Source organism: Balaenoptera physalus, assembly GCF_965194825.1.
Source record: "Balaenoptera physalus genome assembly, chromosome: 14".
In the NCBI taxonomy this organism is placed as follows: domain Eukaryota; kingdom Metazoa; phylum Chordata; class Mammalia; order Artiodactyla; family Balaenopteridae; genus Balaenoptera; species Balaenoptera physalus.
Genome location: NC_138893.1, coordinates 81,119,925 through 81,137,905, shown reverse-complemented (window position 1 = coordinate 81,137,905; position 17,981 = coordinate 81,119,925). Strand labels below are relative to the sequence as shown.

Below are 17,981 nucleotides of genomic sequence, written 5' to 3'. Positions count from 1 at the left end.
TTTTGGATTGGGTTGTTTGTTTTTTTGATATTGGGCTGCATGCACTGCTTGTAAATTTTGGAGATTAATCCTTTGTCAGTTGCTTCATTTGCAAATATTTTTTCCCATTCTGAGGGTTGTCTTTTCATCTTGTTTATGGTTTCCTTTGCTGTGCAAAAGCTTTTAAGTATCATTAGGTCCCACTTGTTTATTTTTGTTTTTATTTCCATTTCTCTAGGAGGTGGGTCAAAAAGGATCTTGCTGTGATTTATGTCATAGAGTGCTCTGCCTATGTTTTCCTCTAAGAGTTTGATAGTGTCTGGCCTTATATTTAGGTCTTTAATCCATTTTGAGTTTATTTTTGTGTATGGTGTTAGGGAGTGTTCTAACTTCATTCTTTTACATGTAGCTGTCCAGTTTTCCCAGCACCACTTATTGAAGAAGCTGTCTTTTCTCCATTGTATATTCTTTCCTCCTTTATCAAAAATAAGGTGACCATATGTGCGTGGGTTTATCTCTGGGCTTTCTATCCTGTTCCATTGATCTATATTTCTGTTTTTGTGCTAGTACCATACTGTCTTGATTACTGTAGCTGTGTAGTATAGTCTGAAGACCAAGAGCCTGATTCTTCCAGCTCCGTTTTTCTTTCTCAAGATTGCTTTGGCTATTCTGGGTCTTTTGTGTTTCCATACAAATTGTGTAATGTTGTGTTCTAGTTCTGTGAAAAATGCCATTGGTAGTTTGATAGGGATTGCATTGAATCTGTAGATTGCTTTGGGTAGTATAGTCATTTTCACAATGTTGATTCTTCCAATCCAAGAACATGGTATATCTCTCCATCTGTTTGTATCATCTGTACTTTCTTTCATCAGTGTCTTATAGTTTTCTGCATACAGGTCTTTTGTCTCCTTAAGTAGGTTTATTCCTAGGTATTTTATTCTTTTTGTTGCAGTGGTAAATGGGAGTGTTTCCTTCATTTCTCTTTCAGATTTTTCATCATTAGTGTATAGGAATGCAAAAGATTTCTGTGCATTAATTTTGTATCCTGCTGCTTTACCACCTTCATTGATTAGCTCTAGTGGTTTTCTGGTACCATCTTTAAGATTCTCTATGTATAGTATCATGTCATCTGCAAACTGTGACAGCTTTACTTCTTCTTTTCCGATTTGGATTCCTTTTATTTCTTTTTCTCCTCTGACTGCTGTGGCTGAAACTTCCAAAACTATGTTGAATAATAGTGGTGAGAGTGGACAGCTTTGTCTTGTTCCTGATCTTAGAGAAATGGTTTCAGTTTTTCACCATTGAGAATGATGTTGGCTGTGGGTTTGTCATATATGGCCTTTATTATGTTGAGGTAAGTTCCCTCTATGCCTACTTTCTGCAGGGCTTTTATCATAAATGGGTGTTGAATTATTTCAAAAGCTTTTTTTGCATCTATTGAGATGATCATATGGTTTTTCTCCTTCAATTTGTTAATATGGTGTATCACATTGATTGATTTGCATATACTGAAGAATCCTTGCATTCCTGGGGTAAACCCCACTTGATCATGGTGTATGATCCTTTTAATGTGCTGTTGGATTCTGTTTGCTAGTATTTTGTTGAGGATTTTTGCATCTATGTGCATCAGTGATATTGGCCTGTAGTTTTCTTTCTTTGTGACGTCTTTGTCTGGTTTTGGTATCAGGGTGCTGGTGGCCTCGTAGAATGAGTTTGGGAGGGTTCCTCCCTCTGCTATATTTTGGAAGAGTTTGAGAAGGATAGGTGTTAGCTCTCTAAATCTTTGATAGAATTCACCTGTGAGGCCATCTGGTCCTGGGCTTTTGTTTGTTGGAAGATTTTTAATCACAGTTTCAATTTCAGTGCTTGTGATTGGTCTGTTTATATTTTCTAGTTCTTCCTGCTTCAGTCTCGGAAGGTTGTGCTTTTCTAAGAGTTTGTCCATTTCTTCCAGGTTGTCCATTTTATTGGCATATAGTTGCTTGTAGTAATGTCTTATGATCATTTGTATTTCTGCAGTCAGTGTTTACTTCTCCTTTTTCATTTCTAATTCTATTGATTTGAGTGTTCTACGTTTTTTTCTTGATGAGTATGGCTAATGGTTTATCAATTTTATCTTCTCAAAGAACCAGCTTTTAGTTTTATTGATGTTTGCTATCGTTTCCTTCATTTCTTTTTCATTTATTTCTGATCTAATCTTTATGATTTCTTTACTTCTGGTAACTTAGGGGGTTTTTTGTTCTTCTTTCTCTAATTGCTTTAGGTGTAAGGTTACGTTTTTATTTGAGATGTTTCTTGTTTCTTGAGGTAGGATTGTATTGCTATAAACTTCCCTCTTAGAACTGCTTTTGCTGCATTCCATAGTTTCTGGGTCGTCGTGTTTTCATTGTCATTCATTTCTAGGTATTTTTTTATTTCCTCTTTGATTTCTTCAGTGATCTTGGTTATTTAGTAGTGTCTTGTTTAGCCTCCTTGTGTTTGTATTTTTTACAGATTTTTTCCTGTAATTGATATCTAGTCTCATACCATTGTGGTCAGAAAGATATTTGATATGATTTCAGTTTTCTTAAATTTACCAAGGCTTGATTTGTGACCCAGGATATGATCTATCCTGGAGAATGTTCCATGAGCACTTGAGAAGAAAGTGTATTCTGTTGCTTTTGGATGGAATGTCCTATAAATATCAATTAAGTCTATCTTGTTAATGTATCAGTTAAAGCTGTGTTTCCTTATTTACCTTCATTTTGGATGATCTGTCCATTGGTGAAATTGGGGTATTAAAGTCCCCTACTATGATTGTGTTACTGTCGATTTCCCCTTTTATGGCTGTTAGCATTTGCCTTATGTATTGAGGTGCTCCTGTGTTAGGCGCATAAATATTTACAATTGTTATATCTTCTTCTTGGATTGATCCCTTGATCATTATGTAGTGTCCTTCTTTGTCTCTTGTAATAGTCTTTATTTTACAGTCTATTTTGCCTGATATGAGAATTGCTCCTCCAGGTTTCTTTTGATTTCCATTTGCATGGAATATCTTTTTCCGTGCCCTCACTTTCAGTCTGTATGTGTCCCTAGATCTGAAGTGGGTCTCTTGTAGACAGCATATATACGGGTCTTGTTTTTGTATCCATTCAGCCAGTCTGTGTCTTTTGGTGGGAGCATAATCCGTTTACATTTAAGGTAATTATCGATATGTATGTTCTTATTACCATTTTCTGAATTGTTTTGGGTTTGTTATTGTAGGTCTTTTTCTTTTCTTGTGTTTCCTGCCTAGAGAAGTTCCTTTAGCATTTGTTGTAAAGCTGGTTTGGTGGTGCTGAGTTCTCTTAGCTTTTGCTTGTCTGTAAAGGTTTTAATTTCTCTGTCAAATCTGAATGAGATCCTTGCTGGGTAGAATAATCTTGGTTGTAGGTTTTTCCCTTTCATCACTTTAAATATGTCTTGCCACTCCCTTCTGGCTTGCAGAGTTTCTGCTGAAAGATTAGTTGTTAACTGTATGGGGATTCCTTTGTATGTTATTTGTTGTTTTTCCCTTGCTGCTTTTACTGTATTTTCTTTTTATTTAATTTTTGATAGTTTGATTTATTGTGTCTTGGCGTGTTTCTCCTTGGATTTATCCTGTATGGGACTCTCTGCACTTCCTGCACTTGATTAACTGTTTCCTTTCCCACATTAGGGAAGTTTTTGACTATAATGTCTTCAAATATTTTCTCTGTCCCTTTCTTTTTCTCTTCTTCTTCTTGGACCCCTATAATTCAAATGTTGGTGCATTTAATGTTGTCCCAGAGGTCTCTAAGAGTGTCCTCAATTCTTTTCATTCTTTTTTCTTTATTCTGCTCTGCAGTAGTTATTTCCACTATTTTATCTTCCAGGTCACTTATCCATTCTTCTGCCTCAGTTATTCTGCTATTGATTCCTTCTAGAGAATTTTTAATTTCATTTATTGTGTTGTTCATCATTGTTTGTTTGCTCTTTAGTTCTTCTAGGTCCTTGTTAAACATTTCTTGTATTTTCTCCATTCTATTTCTAAGATTTTGGGTCATCTTTACTATCATTACTCTGAACTCTTTTTCAGGTAGACTGCCTATTTCCTTTTCATTTGTTTGGTCTGGTGGGTTTTTACCTTGCTCCTTCATCTGCTGTGTGTTTCTCTGTCTTCTCGTTTTGCTTAACTTACTGTGTTTGGAGTCTCCTTTTTGCAGGCTGCAGGTTTGTAGTTCCTGTTATTTTTGGTGTCTGCCCCCAGTGGCTAAGTTTGGTTCAGGGGGCTGTGTAGGCTTCCTGGCGGAGGGAACTAGTGCCTGTGTTCTGGTGGATGAGGCTGGATCTTGTCTTTCTTGTTGGCAGGAGCGCATCTGGTGGTGAGGGGTTTGGGGTGTCTGTGACCTTATTATGAGTTTAGGCAACTTCTCTGCTAATGGGTGGGGTTGTGTTCCTGTCTTGCTAGTTGTTTGGCATGGGGTGTCCAGCACTGTAGCTTGCTGTTTGTTGAGTGGAGCTGGGTCTTAGCGTTGAGATGGGGATCTCTGGGAGAGCTTTCGCCGTTTGATATTACCTGGAGCTCGGAGGTCTCTGGTGGACCAATGTCCTGCACTCGGCTCTCCCACCTCAGTGGCACAGGCCTGACACCTGGCTGGAGCACCAAGCCCCTGTCAGCCACACAGCTCCAAACTCCGGAATTCCACACTCCAGAGGCCCTCCTTTCCATGTGCTGCCTCTCGCCTTTCCACGCAGGTCCTCCTGACTTGGTTTTTAATCCCACTCTGGATTTTAGAACTGTGTAGCCTTGGACATGTGACTTATCCTTTCCATGCCTCAGTTTTCTTTTTTCTCACATGAGAGTAATAATAGGATATACTCACACATTGGAAAACCATTAGACTTAGAATGCATTCAAGAAACATTTGTTCCTATCCCACCCCGTGCCTCCTTTCTTTTCTACCCCCCTCTCCTTCCACCTTAACTCCTGCTGTCCCTCCTTCTGCCGCCTCTCCTTGCCCTTTGATGGGAGAGATTGGAAAGGTACTTGATGGAAAATGTGTTGTTTCAGATCAGCCCTTGTAGGATTTTAATTTTTAAATAATTTAAACTGCCAGAAGCAATGGCACCATTAAATAGAATTTAAAAATCAAATCTTCCCAAACCACATTGTTCACAAAAATCTTTCAATCTCTGCTTATTAACTTTTACCCATTGTAAATTTTATGTTGTTAAAAATCACAGTGGATGTACTCTTCTTATATGAACTGTGTTCACTGAATTTTGTATAACAAAAATTTTGCATATGTATCTCTTTTATATTATATTTGCTTGCCACATGTAATTATGAATATTTCCATAATGCCCAGTATTTATGTTGTTTTATTTTTTCTTGTTATATGAGTGTCTGCTAAAAGTAGTTTGGAAACCACTGCTCTCGATGACTGAAAAGGTCTTTTACAGCTCTGACATTCTGTAATTTGATTATTTGTGTAAAGGTCCAAAAAATGCCCAGTCTATAGCCCTTGCTTCCTGTTTTCCATTCCTGTTTCTTTTCCTTCCTACCTGCCTTCCTCCCCACCTTCTTCCCTTCCTCTCATAAACATTTCAGAACTACAGCTCTGGGCCTGATGGCCTTTTAGACTCTGGTGAAACTGGACCCCCTGTAGATCAGATAAAAACAGTGGCAAACTCTGGAGGCTGTTTTGCCTGCAAAGGGCTTCCTGATTCCGGAGAGCCTTCGGCACAACCCTCCCCCTCACCCCACCCCTTCTTTGACTGACTTCTGCTCTGAATTACCCCTCACCTCCATCAGTCAGCTGAATGCTCAGCTCTTTCCCAGACTCTTCCTTTTGCCCATTTGGGCCCGTTCTTGGTCCCTTGGTTCCTGGCTCACCCTCATCCCACCATACCCCCTTTTTTTTCTCTCAGTTTTTTGGCTTCTGGCTGTGGACCAGAATATGGTTTTCCTGTTCCCCCACCTGTCTGTCATTTCCAGCACAGTGGGTCTGTGGTGGAGGCTTTCTGTCTGTCCTCACACTGAAAGGCCTGGTGCCTTCACATGTGAGCAAGTGGGAAGACTCCACCTTAGGCCAGTTCTGTGGCTGTTAACTTAATCCTTGAGATGCTGTCAAGTCTTTACCTCTGATTCTGGCAACTTGGCCTACACTTTTGTGTTGAATTACAATCATGGTGTATAGTTTTCTCTTTGACATTAAAATGTTTTATTCATTCACGCATTATGCATTGACTTCTTTCTGTCTTTCTAGCAGCATGTTGGGTACAAGGGTAACAGTATAGTTAATCTCGGAAAGTTAGTAGAGTTAATCTTGAAAGTTCTCTGTTAGTATGAAGAAGAAATAAGCAAGGATATAATTACTGGTCCATGTGTTCAGCTGTCATCATAGAGGTCAGGGTCAAAGTTCCGTGATGATGCAGAGTATGGGGATCAGGCTTTGAGTCGGTGACTCTTACTAACCAGCATTAATCATGATTCTAATTTCTTCTTTTTTTTTTTTTGATGAGTTGGGAATGCAGCCAAGGTCCTCATTTTATTTTTCTTGGTATTCTCTACACAGGGCCTGGCATATAGTAGGTGTTTATTAAATCCTTAATAATAAATGAGTGATACTTTTTATTATGAGAGAAAATAAATGTTTTTAGAAGAGTCAGCTTTATACCACAGTTTCAGGGAATGAATTGTGATGAAAAGCGAAGATTGCTTTTACTTGAAAGAGGCTGATAAATTTCCCAGACCTGGGATCACTTTATGCAGTGTATGGTTTAAGGGTGAGTGAGCATGCCAGAGCGCTCCACTTGAGCTGAGTGATGGGGAATGAGTTGTGGAGCTGTGGTCTTAGATGGTATTTTGTGAAAAATAGTGGGAGATTTATGGCTATTAAACAACTTTGTAGCTGCCCCCTTCTTGTCTTGAAGCCTGCCAAATCTCTCCTCCTGTGGTCTGTATCATGTTCCTTCCGGGCATCCATGATGTTCAGAAATATCCACTGGAATGCAGGTTTTCATGGAACGCACCCAATGGGAGGGGGCTCGAATTTTACACATTCGTCTAAAGACATTTGTTTCCTGGAACCGCAGAGTGAAATTCTCACTTTGCAAATCTCTTGTACTGTACTTTCATTCAGTCTTTTCCAACGAGGTTGCCAAAGTTCTTCCTTCCTTCCTGCGTTATAGAAATTGCAAAGCACAGTATATTAGTGACCATTATCATTATTGATGTGAGTTTAAAAAATTATTAGCAACTCTCCAATTGTGAGTAGGAGACAAGTACATAAACCTTCAGTATGCTTTGGTAGATCTTAAGCAGAAGGACTTACCAGGCTGGAACGAGCATTTCAAGCCTTGGTGTGAAGGGGGAATTTATAGTAACTACTGTTTATCGGCTTTTTCCATTCTATTGTCATACTCAGTAGCTTTGGAAGAATTAGAAATGGGATATTTCATCACAAAAAGCCAACCAGAGATGGTCTGAATCCATGTTGGGCAAGTATCAGAAAATTGTTAGAGGAAATTTCCTCTAATTATGAGTTTATATCAACATAGGACTTATGGATCAGAGAGAAAATAGGAGTCTGTTTTTTCAATTTTCATGTTTGATTTTGAGAAATTGCAAAAATGTAGAAAAGTTTGAAAAGTAATGAGCATGTTCAGCTACCATACAGGGTTTGTATTTTCTAATATCTTGACATTTTTTGTCATGTCTTATCTTTCAATAAAAGAAGTAAACCTTATCTGTAAAATTGAAGCTCCCCACCTTTCGCATTAGCCCCAGTCCTATTCCTGTGCCCTGTGGCAGAGGCAACCATTTTCATGAATTTAGTGTATAACCTTTATCATTTTCAGACCTTTCCATATACACACATGAGATCAAAGAACTACACATTTACATAAATAATATTGCACTACATTTATCATTTTTCAACTTGCATTTTCACTTTTTATTAAATTTTTAGACCTCAAATTGAGATATATAAATCAGCTTTATCACTCTTAAGTGCTAAATATTATTCTGTCATATGAATATACAGCATTTTATTTATCCATTTTCCTCATTGATAGACATTTGAATTATTTCCAATTTGTTCTGTTGTAAATAATACTGCAATAAACATTGTTCTATGTTCCACCTTACAGACCTGAGTAAAATTTTCCATTGTATATATTTTAAAGGAATTACAGTACCAGTTTTCAATTTTATTAGATATTGCTAAACTACTCTCCTGTGTAGTTGAACCAATGTACGTTTCCACTGGCAAAGGATGAGAGGTTACGAGTTTTGTTGTCCTTCATTCTCTATAGCTCTCGCTATTGTAAGACTTAAAAGTTTGCCAACTATGATGGACAAAAAAAATTGCATTTTGTCTTAATTTGCATTACCCTTAGGACTAGTAAATTCGACCATCTTCTCTTTTATTTATTGACCACTCAGGTTTCCTCTTCTTTGAATTGTCTGAGATTTCCTTTGCCCATCTTTTATTATATTTTTATTTATTTAGGGATATAGGTATTCTGGATGCTAACATTTTATTGTAGATGTTGCAAAAATTCTCTAACAGGGGTAAAATGTTTACTTCTCTAACAAGTAAAATGTAAAAGTGTAATTCTTTGCCACAGGTCGTTAGAAACTTTGGCAAGTACTTAAAGATTTGAGAATTATTTGTAGTTCTGAGGATTCCGATTTACCCCGATTTCCCTGTTCCCATTTTAGGCATACTTCCTTAATCCGGGTAAAAGAAAACATTAAATATTTCCACTTACGTTTCTATTATTTCATTCTTGATATACTGTGAGTGTATTGCTTCAGTTTCAAGGGGCGTTCTCTATTCTGGGGCAGGTAGTATGCAAATTTAAGACATTGTCTTGTCCATTTCTTTCATATGATAATTGTGCTTTTCTGAATCATGCTTCTAAGCATAATTTTCAACATCACTATTGAAAAGATCACATGGACTTCATTTTGCTAAAAGCCAAGTCAAAGAACTAGTAGTTAGAACCTTGGTTTGTAGCGGTTTTCCCCAACATCCAGCCATGAAAGTCTCACCAAAAGGCATAGTTTGCAAAATTTTTCTCTTCCTGGATTCTTTTCCATGACTTGAGTTTATAAATGGACATTGAGCAGAAAAGTAATTAAGTGCTAGGCGAAGAATGATGACTGCAAAACAGAACTCAAGCCACACAGTTTTTGCTTTGACTACAATTGGAAATAAAAGTTAAATCGCTATTTTACTCTTGATTACAAAACTCGTATGTTTTGCCCCATCAGAGGTATTTGCTGAAAGGTAGTTTCTTCCAGTAATTTTAGGAAAAGCTGTCATCAAATTGTCAACAGCCCAAATTGAGATTAAAAGCACCAAGAAATATCACAATATAGCAACCTAAAACTCATCCTGGAATTTTAGGCTTTTTTAGCAACAAGGTGGAGCAGAAACAGTGACAGAGAAAGAAGCTATGGCCTCTTATGGAGGAAGTACGGTAGATCTGTGGAAGGACGTTCCCCGTTCCTCTGCCGCATATACCCTGCCTCGAGCATTGAATAGATGCCATATTCAGAACATGTCGTTGTGTCTCATTTATCACGTAGGGATTACAGGAGACCTTGATGCCAAATGGAGAAACACCTGGTGATTCTAGTGTTTGAATTTTAATCTAATTGCTGACTGTTTTACATTGTTGCAGCATCCTAAATGTCTAATGATGCAGTATCTTACAAATCTTGGGTCCTTTTTAAAACATTTTTCTTGGTGACTGAACTTTGATCTTTCCAGACCCAATACCTTTGGATCAAACTTTAAACACCATGTATTTCTCTTGCTGCTGAAATGAAGAAATGCTACCCGAAATCTGTCTCTACCTTAGGGACAGAGCTTCTGCTTTTGTGGCATTCAGAACTCTTTCTGTAAGTCTCCACTGAAAGCTGCTTAATCAAACATCTCAAATGTCAGAAACGGGGTTTAAAGTGTTTTTCTAGCAAGTAGGTCTAATCTCCTACTTAGTTTTGATTCCTATAATGTCGATAATCTCTTTGGAGAAAAGGCCTCCTCCTACCAGGGCAAATATATCCCATAGAACATATTTCCTTTTCCAGAAAGAAAAATGTAGCATTAATGAAATTTACTTTTTCATGAAGCTTGGAAAGGTTGTAAGCTTAGGATTTTGATCCTAGCAGATGTTCTTTTTTGGATATTAAAAAAAAAAAAAAGTAGTGTTTGATTCAGAAGTCTCAGTAAGACTTGCAGTGGTGATTCTTCGTACTCCACGCAGCCACACTCAGAATGTGACATACTGTTCATTAGCTCTGAGTGACACCTGACTCTCCAGCTGTGGTCCTTTCCTCCTGCCTTAGCCCCCGTGGATGTAGTGTTAGGGGAAGAGAGTTAGCAGCCTGCGTCCCACTATATAGAATCGAATGGTTAAAGAGCCTTGTGTACAGTAAAAAAAAAAAAAAAGCATCTTCATAATATTTTCTTTTAGACTTTGAAACGGCAAAGTTTTGGCGATGACCATTGTATTTCAAATTTCAGATGGGTTTTTCAGTGCTATTGTAAAATGTAGCCAGAACCCCAGTTGCAGGGTTTGCAATGGTTTGTCTCTTCTCTAGGGTCACTTCATGCTGCCAGTCCTTTTGTCTTCAGCTTCCCATTATCTCCATGCCACTGGGTCCAGTAAACCAGGCTTGTTTGTCCCATCCACCCTGGGGGCAAAGCTCAGCCTCTTCACTGGTTTCCATAGAAATCTCCTCCGCACGTGAGCGTTCAATCTGTGGGAAGTGTTGGTAGGAGGCCTGTGGCAGAAATGTAAGTCTGCATCATTTCCTGCCTTCAACTTCTCTTTTCCTCCCTCCTCCTCCTCCTTGCAGTTCAGCACAGTAAACAAACCATCCCCTTGTGTCAGAGCCCTTCCACCTGTACCAAGTTCCCTGAAAGCTTGGTATTCGACCCTACACTTACCAGAATATTATCTCAACACAGACAACTCTTGCTTCCTAAGAAGAGTCTTGGTCCATAATATTTTCTCCAAACCCAGATCCCAAGGAGACAAGTTGGGTAAATGAAGGTATTTAGTGTTTGGTGTGGCTTCATGTTGATGTGGTTTTTTCACGCAGGCCTCCAGTGACAGCGTTGCCGCCTCTCCGAAGAGCCGCTACACACCCCTGCCTTCTGCTTCCAGGGAACTCACCAGTCACCGAGGTAGGAACCCTGCTTTTTATTGCTCTCGGTGGCTGCAGGGAGGGACACCGGCCTTTGCGGAGCTCGGGCTCATTACTGCTGCCTCGGCACTTTGGAAGGAACACACTGCTTTTCAAGTCCTTGATGAGAAAACCATACCTGTCAAGCCTAGTGATTTTCACTCATATTAAACAGCATCTAGTGGCAGTCTATTGGGAAGGCAAATAAGTCTATGGTGGAATATAATTTTGTGATATTTTTTCTCTAACAAAGAGATTATCGTACTTCAAAATTACTAAGGAGGTCATTTCCTCCAGAGAAAGTGATGGAGAGAAATTAGGAAACTCAGTTGATATTTGTAAAAGTGTCACTGTTTGGGAGTATAATAGTTGAAATCTGTAATTTCAAATGAATGAACTCTACATTACAGCTAAAAGGAATTCCAGTTTGTCTAGCACATTAAGGAGAATCAATATGCAGTTTTCCCTGAATTCTCTGATCCTTGAAACTTTAATTTGGCTTACCCAGTTCTTCCAAAGCCTTGAATTCCTCTTGCCATCTCTAAAGTCTGCAAGGAATATAATTTAAACATGCTTTATCCCTAAGCTTGGCTGTTCAGGCCAAGGACTATGTGACCAGCTTTGTTGGAATTAGTTAGGACAGGAAGAGGCCACATGATGTAACTTGTTTACCCCATTTTATTCTGGTTATGACCACAGTCATGTTTCGTAATTGTGAATCTACCTTGCAAGGATAAGTAAGAACAGGCTTAGATTGAGGGCGTTACATACTTTAAACATTGCTTCCCCAAGCAGGAAATTCCCCTTGTACATGCAGGGGACACTAAATAAGGGCTCTTCCAGCTTTGTCATCCAAGCTGCACAGAAGGATGGATGGGTCGGAGCCAAGTCTGTAGAGATTATCAGAAAGTAGAGCTGACCCTCTAAGCAAGACATGGGGGTTTTGGGCAAATGGCACACTTATATTCTGCAGGAAACGATCCATTGAGTAATGCAGGATTCCAGGTGTCTGTGACTTGGACCTGTGTTGTCTGTTTGATGTCTGGGCCCAGTGGAACTTTTCTACATTTAAATATGTGTTGGTTCAATTAGGGTTCAACTGTGATTCCATTCAGTAAGTGTCAAACTTGTGAAAATCAATTTTGCTCAAAGTCAGGTAGAATAAATAGCTGCCAACATGTTATATTTTGAGGGGTATGAACAGATCTCTTCTGCTGAATGTCCTTATGAAGGTTTTGAGTATATCCCTTTAGAGACTGTTTTATTGGGTGGCGGGGGGTGGCGGGAATTCCTCTAGGCAAACAATAATATGCTATCTAGAAGGGATAACAAATTAAGCCTAGCATCATATTCTCAAAGATGGTCTCTTGCATTTGAATAAGGGTAGTTTTAACTGTGTAGCCCGTTGACTACATGAGTAGGAACTGAAGTCTCAGAGCCCTCAAGCCTACTTGAGTTGATCTGGCCATGAAATTGAGATTTCACAGCAGGAGGACCCCATAAGTGATAGTCATCAGTAATAGGGCAAAGGTCATCTGTCATTGTAACAGTAAAATAAAAAATCTGAACCTTGAAGAAATGGAATATAAAACAGTAGTTTTGAAGATATTTTGGTTAATATTTGGAATATGGAAAAATACCTAACATGGTTAGAGTGAAAATAGGCCCCCTTGAATGATATCAGAGCCCAACATCAATAGGGAAAACATTATTTAAAGGGAGCCAAGAACAGATGTCTTGAATTTCTTGAGTAATTAATACACATTTAATGCATTTGATGCATTAGTTGCGTGATCTGTGCTAAGTACTTGGATGTTGAAAAGAGCAAGACAGCATCATGAAATGACGGCCAGGTCTTTGGACTTATGTTCATGAGGAGACCAGTAAAGAGAGAACCAAAGAAGCTCATTAGGCTGAATTATTATTGGAATGATCTGTGTAGGGAAAATATGGGACTGATATATTTCATCTTGACATGAATCATGCAGTGACAAATGAGGAAAGCCATAGTTTTCAGCATCCAGAATGAAACCACTTAATGCCATCTTGGTTTTTTTGTATTTAAGTGAAAGAAATTATTCTAAATTTCTGATTCCATAAATCACCAAACTTTTTGAGTGTCATTTGTTAATATTTTCATGGAAACAGCCTACAAACATTTATCCAGAGAGGTACTTCCATGTTGTGAAGGCAAATTACACCAATTCTTTCCCAGGTGAAATCCTCCATGATGTTTGAAACTTGGTCTATAAAGTCCTAAGTGGAAATTCTATTTGTAAATAATTTTTGGTTCATTCGGTTCCCAATCTCTTTTCATTCCACACCAACGACTACACAAACTGGTGGGCAGTAGTTCACGTGCAAATTGCTATTTTTCTATACATGCCATTTTCCCTTTGCTTGTCCTTTTATGTAACTTCCAATGTCGAGTAGGATAGGCCAGAGATTCATGTCCTAAGGACTGTAGATTCAAATGCAAAGGAAGTCTGGGCCCAGAATAATGATCAGGAGGCAGGGGACTCTATTTTTCCATCCGTAACGTGTAGATAATCTAAACCTCATGGGGACAGTAATGCCCAGTACTTTGTTCTTCCTGCATGAAATTTTTTTTTTAAGAATTTCACTTATTTATTTATTTATTTATTTATTTATTTATTTTTGGCTGTGTTGGGTCTTCGTTTCTGTGCAAAGGCTTTCTCTAGTTGCGGTGAGTGGGGGCCACTCTTCATCGCGGTGTGCGGGCCTCTCACTGTCGCAGCCTCTCCCGTTGCGGAGCACAGGCTCCAGACGCGCAGGCTCAGTAGTTGTGGCACACGGGCTTAGTTGCTCCGCGGCATGTGGGATCTTCCCAGACCAGGGCTCGAACCTGTGTCCCCTGCATTGGCAGGCAGATTCTTAACCACTGCGCCACCAGGGAAGCCCCCCTTGCATGAAATTTTTACTGATCTTACCTGTATTGAATTTTTCCCCTTGTTGAGGTACTTATAATATTTGTTTCTATCTCCTTAGTGCCATTGCTCATATTCTGCTTTGATGACAGGGTCAGGTCTATGTATATCTTGAACTCCTCATAAATGAAAGCTCCCAGATGGACAGTACAGATTCTAACTCTCCTTCTCTTTCACATCATTAACTCCTACTCATTCTTCAGGTATCAGCTTCAGTACAACAGCTCCAAAGAAGACTCCTCTGATCCCACCCTATCCATTTGCATTAGGTCAGTTTTCCCTTTTCAGGGACTGTCTTCCCAGATGGCAGCTCTTGGTGGGGGGCGGGGAGGGGGGGTTGGTGTGGGGTAGGGGGTGGAGGTGCTGATGTCTGATTACTCGCCACTATATTTGCAGTGTCTGGCACAGGGCCTCCTACTTAATCAGAGATCAAGAAATATTTGTTCAGTAAATGATGAGTGATAGAAACCCAGGGGAAACTCAGTGACTTAGGTACCTCTTGTTGGTTTCTAAGTACCCCGTTGCACGTAAATTGCGAGGTAACTTGATTGCATCTGAGGAAAGAAACCCATCTGCCTTTGCGGGTGAGCACATACTGAAGGGAGCGGCCTGTCTTGTGGACGTCAGACCTCAACTCTGTTGCTTTCAGAAACCCACACCATCTTGGATGGGAGCTGTATCTATTGGTTCATTGCCAGAAGGCATTTAGCCGCATTGCACAACTTCCAAGTAGTTAGTTATTTTAATGTCAGAGTTTTCAAATGCTGGTGTTTTGATGATGGAAAGGACTAGGATGAATTGAAGCAACTCATGGAATTATGTTACTAGAACAGAAGTTCTCGAAGAAGGGGCTAGAATCTCAATAAGAGGCAGGTTGTGGTAAAGATAGGGTTTTAGAATGGTCCGCTTAAGGTCTCTGTGAGAATTCTCCTCTAGGTCTGAGCATGTCTTCAGAATATGGGGGATACGGGGCTATGTCAGTGATGCCAACTGCTACCTAGTGATAGTCTGCATACTACCTCCTCAGTGGGTAGCCACATTACGAGGAATGTTGAAACGTTTATCAGAGAAATGGGTATACCCCTGCATGCTGTGTATTGCCACTCTTTATCTGGTAGCTGTTAGAAGCAGAATTTGCATCTTTATAGACCATTGTGTCTTTTGGGAAAACATTTCTATTTAGAGCATAGACCATAAATAAACCCAATAAGGTGGAGAGGGTAAATGTTAGTTTTCCCATTTAACAGAGGAAGACACCCCCAACAATTGCTAGGGGAGCTGAATCACTCAGCAACAGAGGCAAGGAAAAAACATCCAAGCTCTGTGTCCTGGATTCCCAGGCCACCCCAGACATTTGTCCTTTACACAGGACACATAAAGCAAATGCAGGACTCACTGTGGCATTGTGCTGGGTGGGGGGGAAGAGGAGAGAAAATACAGGGAAAGACATGGCCTGGAAATGTCCGCTGCCTGGGGTGCATTTTGAAAGCCTGTGCTAAGGCTGTGGTAAAGTACAGCGTCCTTGCCAACTTCTGTCAAAAGAGTTGCCTGTTAGGCAACCCCTCCCTCCACCCTTTTTAAAAATTCCAAATCTATACATTCAGGAGCAGAGATAGTTTGAAAAACCAAAGGAAAAAATGCTATGGTATCAATCTGAATTCAGACAGGGAAAATTGAACGCACACTATTCAAATTATGAAGGGCTTTAATGTAAGGAATGAGAGGCTTACACATACAGGAAAGGACTGACAGGGAAGGTGTCACCCAGAGTCTCACCTCTGTGACCGGTGATTCTCAAGAGCTTGCTGAAGTTTCTGTGCATCTCAGGAATACTTGGGAATCTCCTACTGACTTTCTCGGTCTGCAGCACCAAGGCGGCGGTTATTCTCAAGAAGTTCTTCAAAGGTTAGGACTGCCCACGCATTGCCCTGCCCCTCCTCTCTGGATTTCCAAATCATACTCAGTGTCTCTTTGGACCTCTCTAACCGAGAACTGTGCATACAGGGAATTTTGGGAAATGTAGTTTCTCGTTTCTCCTCTGAGCTGCAGAGAAAACCTCAGAAGTGGGTAGTGGTGATACCCAATTAAAACAGCCAAGCCGGCACATCTACCATAATCCTACCTTGCTAACCACTATCACATTGAGGGTCCCATTCCAATGGTTTGCACGCACATTTTACAAAGTAATTGCAAACCCAGTGAACATCCCTGAATTATTACTTTTTTTCCCCTGATGCTTATACAGCCTTGAAGATGTGCCATAGTTAACTTGTCAGATTAAGCATTGGACTTTAAAAGTATGAAAGAAAGCAAGCAAGAAACGGAGGGGAATCTGTTACGAAAAGCTGCTTGGAGATGATAATACCCTACTTCTATCCATCGTTGGCAATCTTGCCATTATTTTTATTGACACAGTTGTTAGAAGCTCATCCTCTTCTCCAACCAGGGGCTTGGTCTGTTTGTTTTGGAAATTGATTGCTGGGACCGTCACAGAGTGATTTACATAGCAACTTATCATAATTAGTTATCGTTTGCAGTTTCCTTAATGTGAGTTGCATTTTATGCTTAGCAATTGATTTTTCTGTATTTCTCCATGAAGCAGCTCAATGTGTGTCATCCAAAAAAGAAAAAAAAGGCAGAAGGAAAAACTGCTGGCGTTTTTTAATTTTATTTTTTAAACAGTTTTAGCCTGAGATATCATAAAATACATTTTCTCAGAAGCCATAAATGCAGAGGGTTTTGCTTCAACTATTCAAATAAGCCAAAGTGAAATGAGTCAGAGGAGAATTAAATGGATATAGGTGAAGATGTGTCAATGTAGGGAAAGGTGTTTGGAATGGGGAGATGTTGGCCAGAAAAACTGTACGCCAGCAAGCAGAATACTTTCGGGAGGGCACAAGATGGGGCTGCTTGATAACCAAACTTCATCACAATTTGTTTTAGGCTTATAGGATTTGGAAGCAATCTGTCTCTTTCAGACAATTTAAAAACCTTTTTCTGTTTTTCATATTTGTACCATCTTGCTAATGTCAACCCACAGGGAATGTGAAAGCTTAAGTAGACTTGATCATTACAAACAAAATCCACGCAGAATAATAGCAAAGGCTCAAGGAAAATAGGTGCATTTATTTGGGTTCTCTTACCAGTTCAGCATCAAGGAGTCTTTTTGCCTATTGCTTGTTGGTTCTCATTGACCATTTAAAGAGATGGAACAAGCAATCTGATGGTTATGGTGACTTTGCCTGGTAGGTCTCACCTAAGATCGGACCCATGACTCAGGCAGCCTGTTTATTTGCTGCCTTCAGTCTTCCAGAATATTTTGATTAGTCTTTCAAGGGAGCTAACCATCACATGGTTTCTCAGAAAATGTGACTGATTCATTGAAGGTTCATAGAGGTATGATGGATCCAACTCTCCTCTATGGAAAGTGTATTGAAAGCTGTGGAAAAAAGAAAGAAACAAGGAGGTGGGTAGGGAGAGCAGGAGAGGGAGAAGGAGAGAAAGAGAGAGAGAGAAGAAAACAGAAGAAGAAAATCACATTGGCAACTGACAAGGAAGCATTCTTTGCTGAGGCGGACACGGTTGGTCTGTGGGTCCTGCCAAGCAAGTACATGGCCTCAGCTCCCGTCTCTCAGACTCCATGCTGTGGCTTTGCCCTGGCTGTGTGGGGAAAGAGTGTGTTGGTTCCCTGTGCAGAGCTATTATTAGCATTTTCTAATTATGTAAAATACTTTCCTCTGATGACATTTTCAACAGAACCCCTCACTTTAGTTTTTTCTTCCCTTCATAATGCTTTCATGGGCTTAGAATCTTGGTGGAAGTCTCAGATGCTGAGAGATGCTAATGTTTCTTTTATTTAATCGAGGTGA

The 17,981-nt window shown here is 39.7% G+C and overlaps 1 protein-coding gene across 1 annotated transcript in view; it reads left to right on the top strand.

Annotated features, from left to right (window-relative positions):
• The window catches only part of LRMDA (leucine rich melanocyte differentiation associated), a 1,095,033-nt gene that overhangs the window by 857,996 nt on the left and 219,056 nt on the right, over positions 1-17,981 (top strand). The window contains exon 6 of the mRNA XM_082425763.1: positions 11,081-11,165. Within this exon, the coding sequence (XP_082281889.1) occupies positions 11,081-11,165 (85 nt within the window). The remainder of the gene's footprint in view (positions 1-11,080; positions 11,166-17,981) is intronic.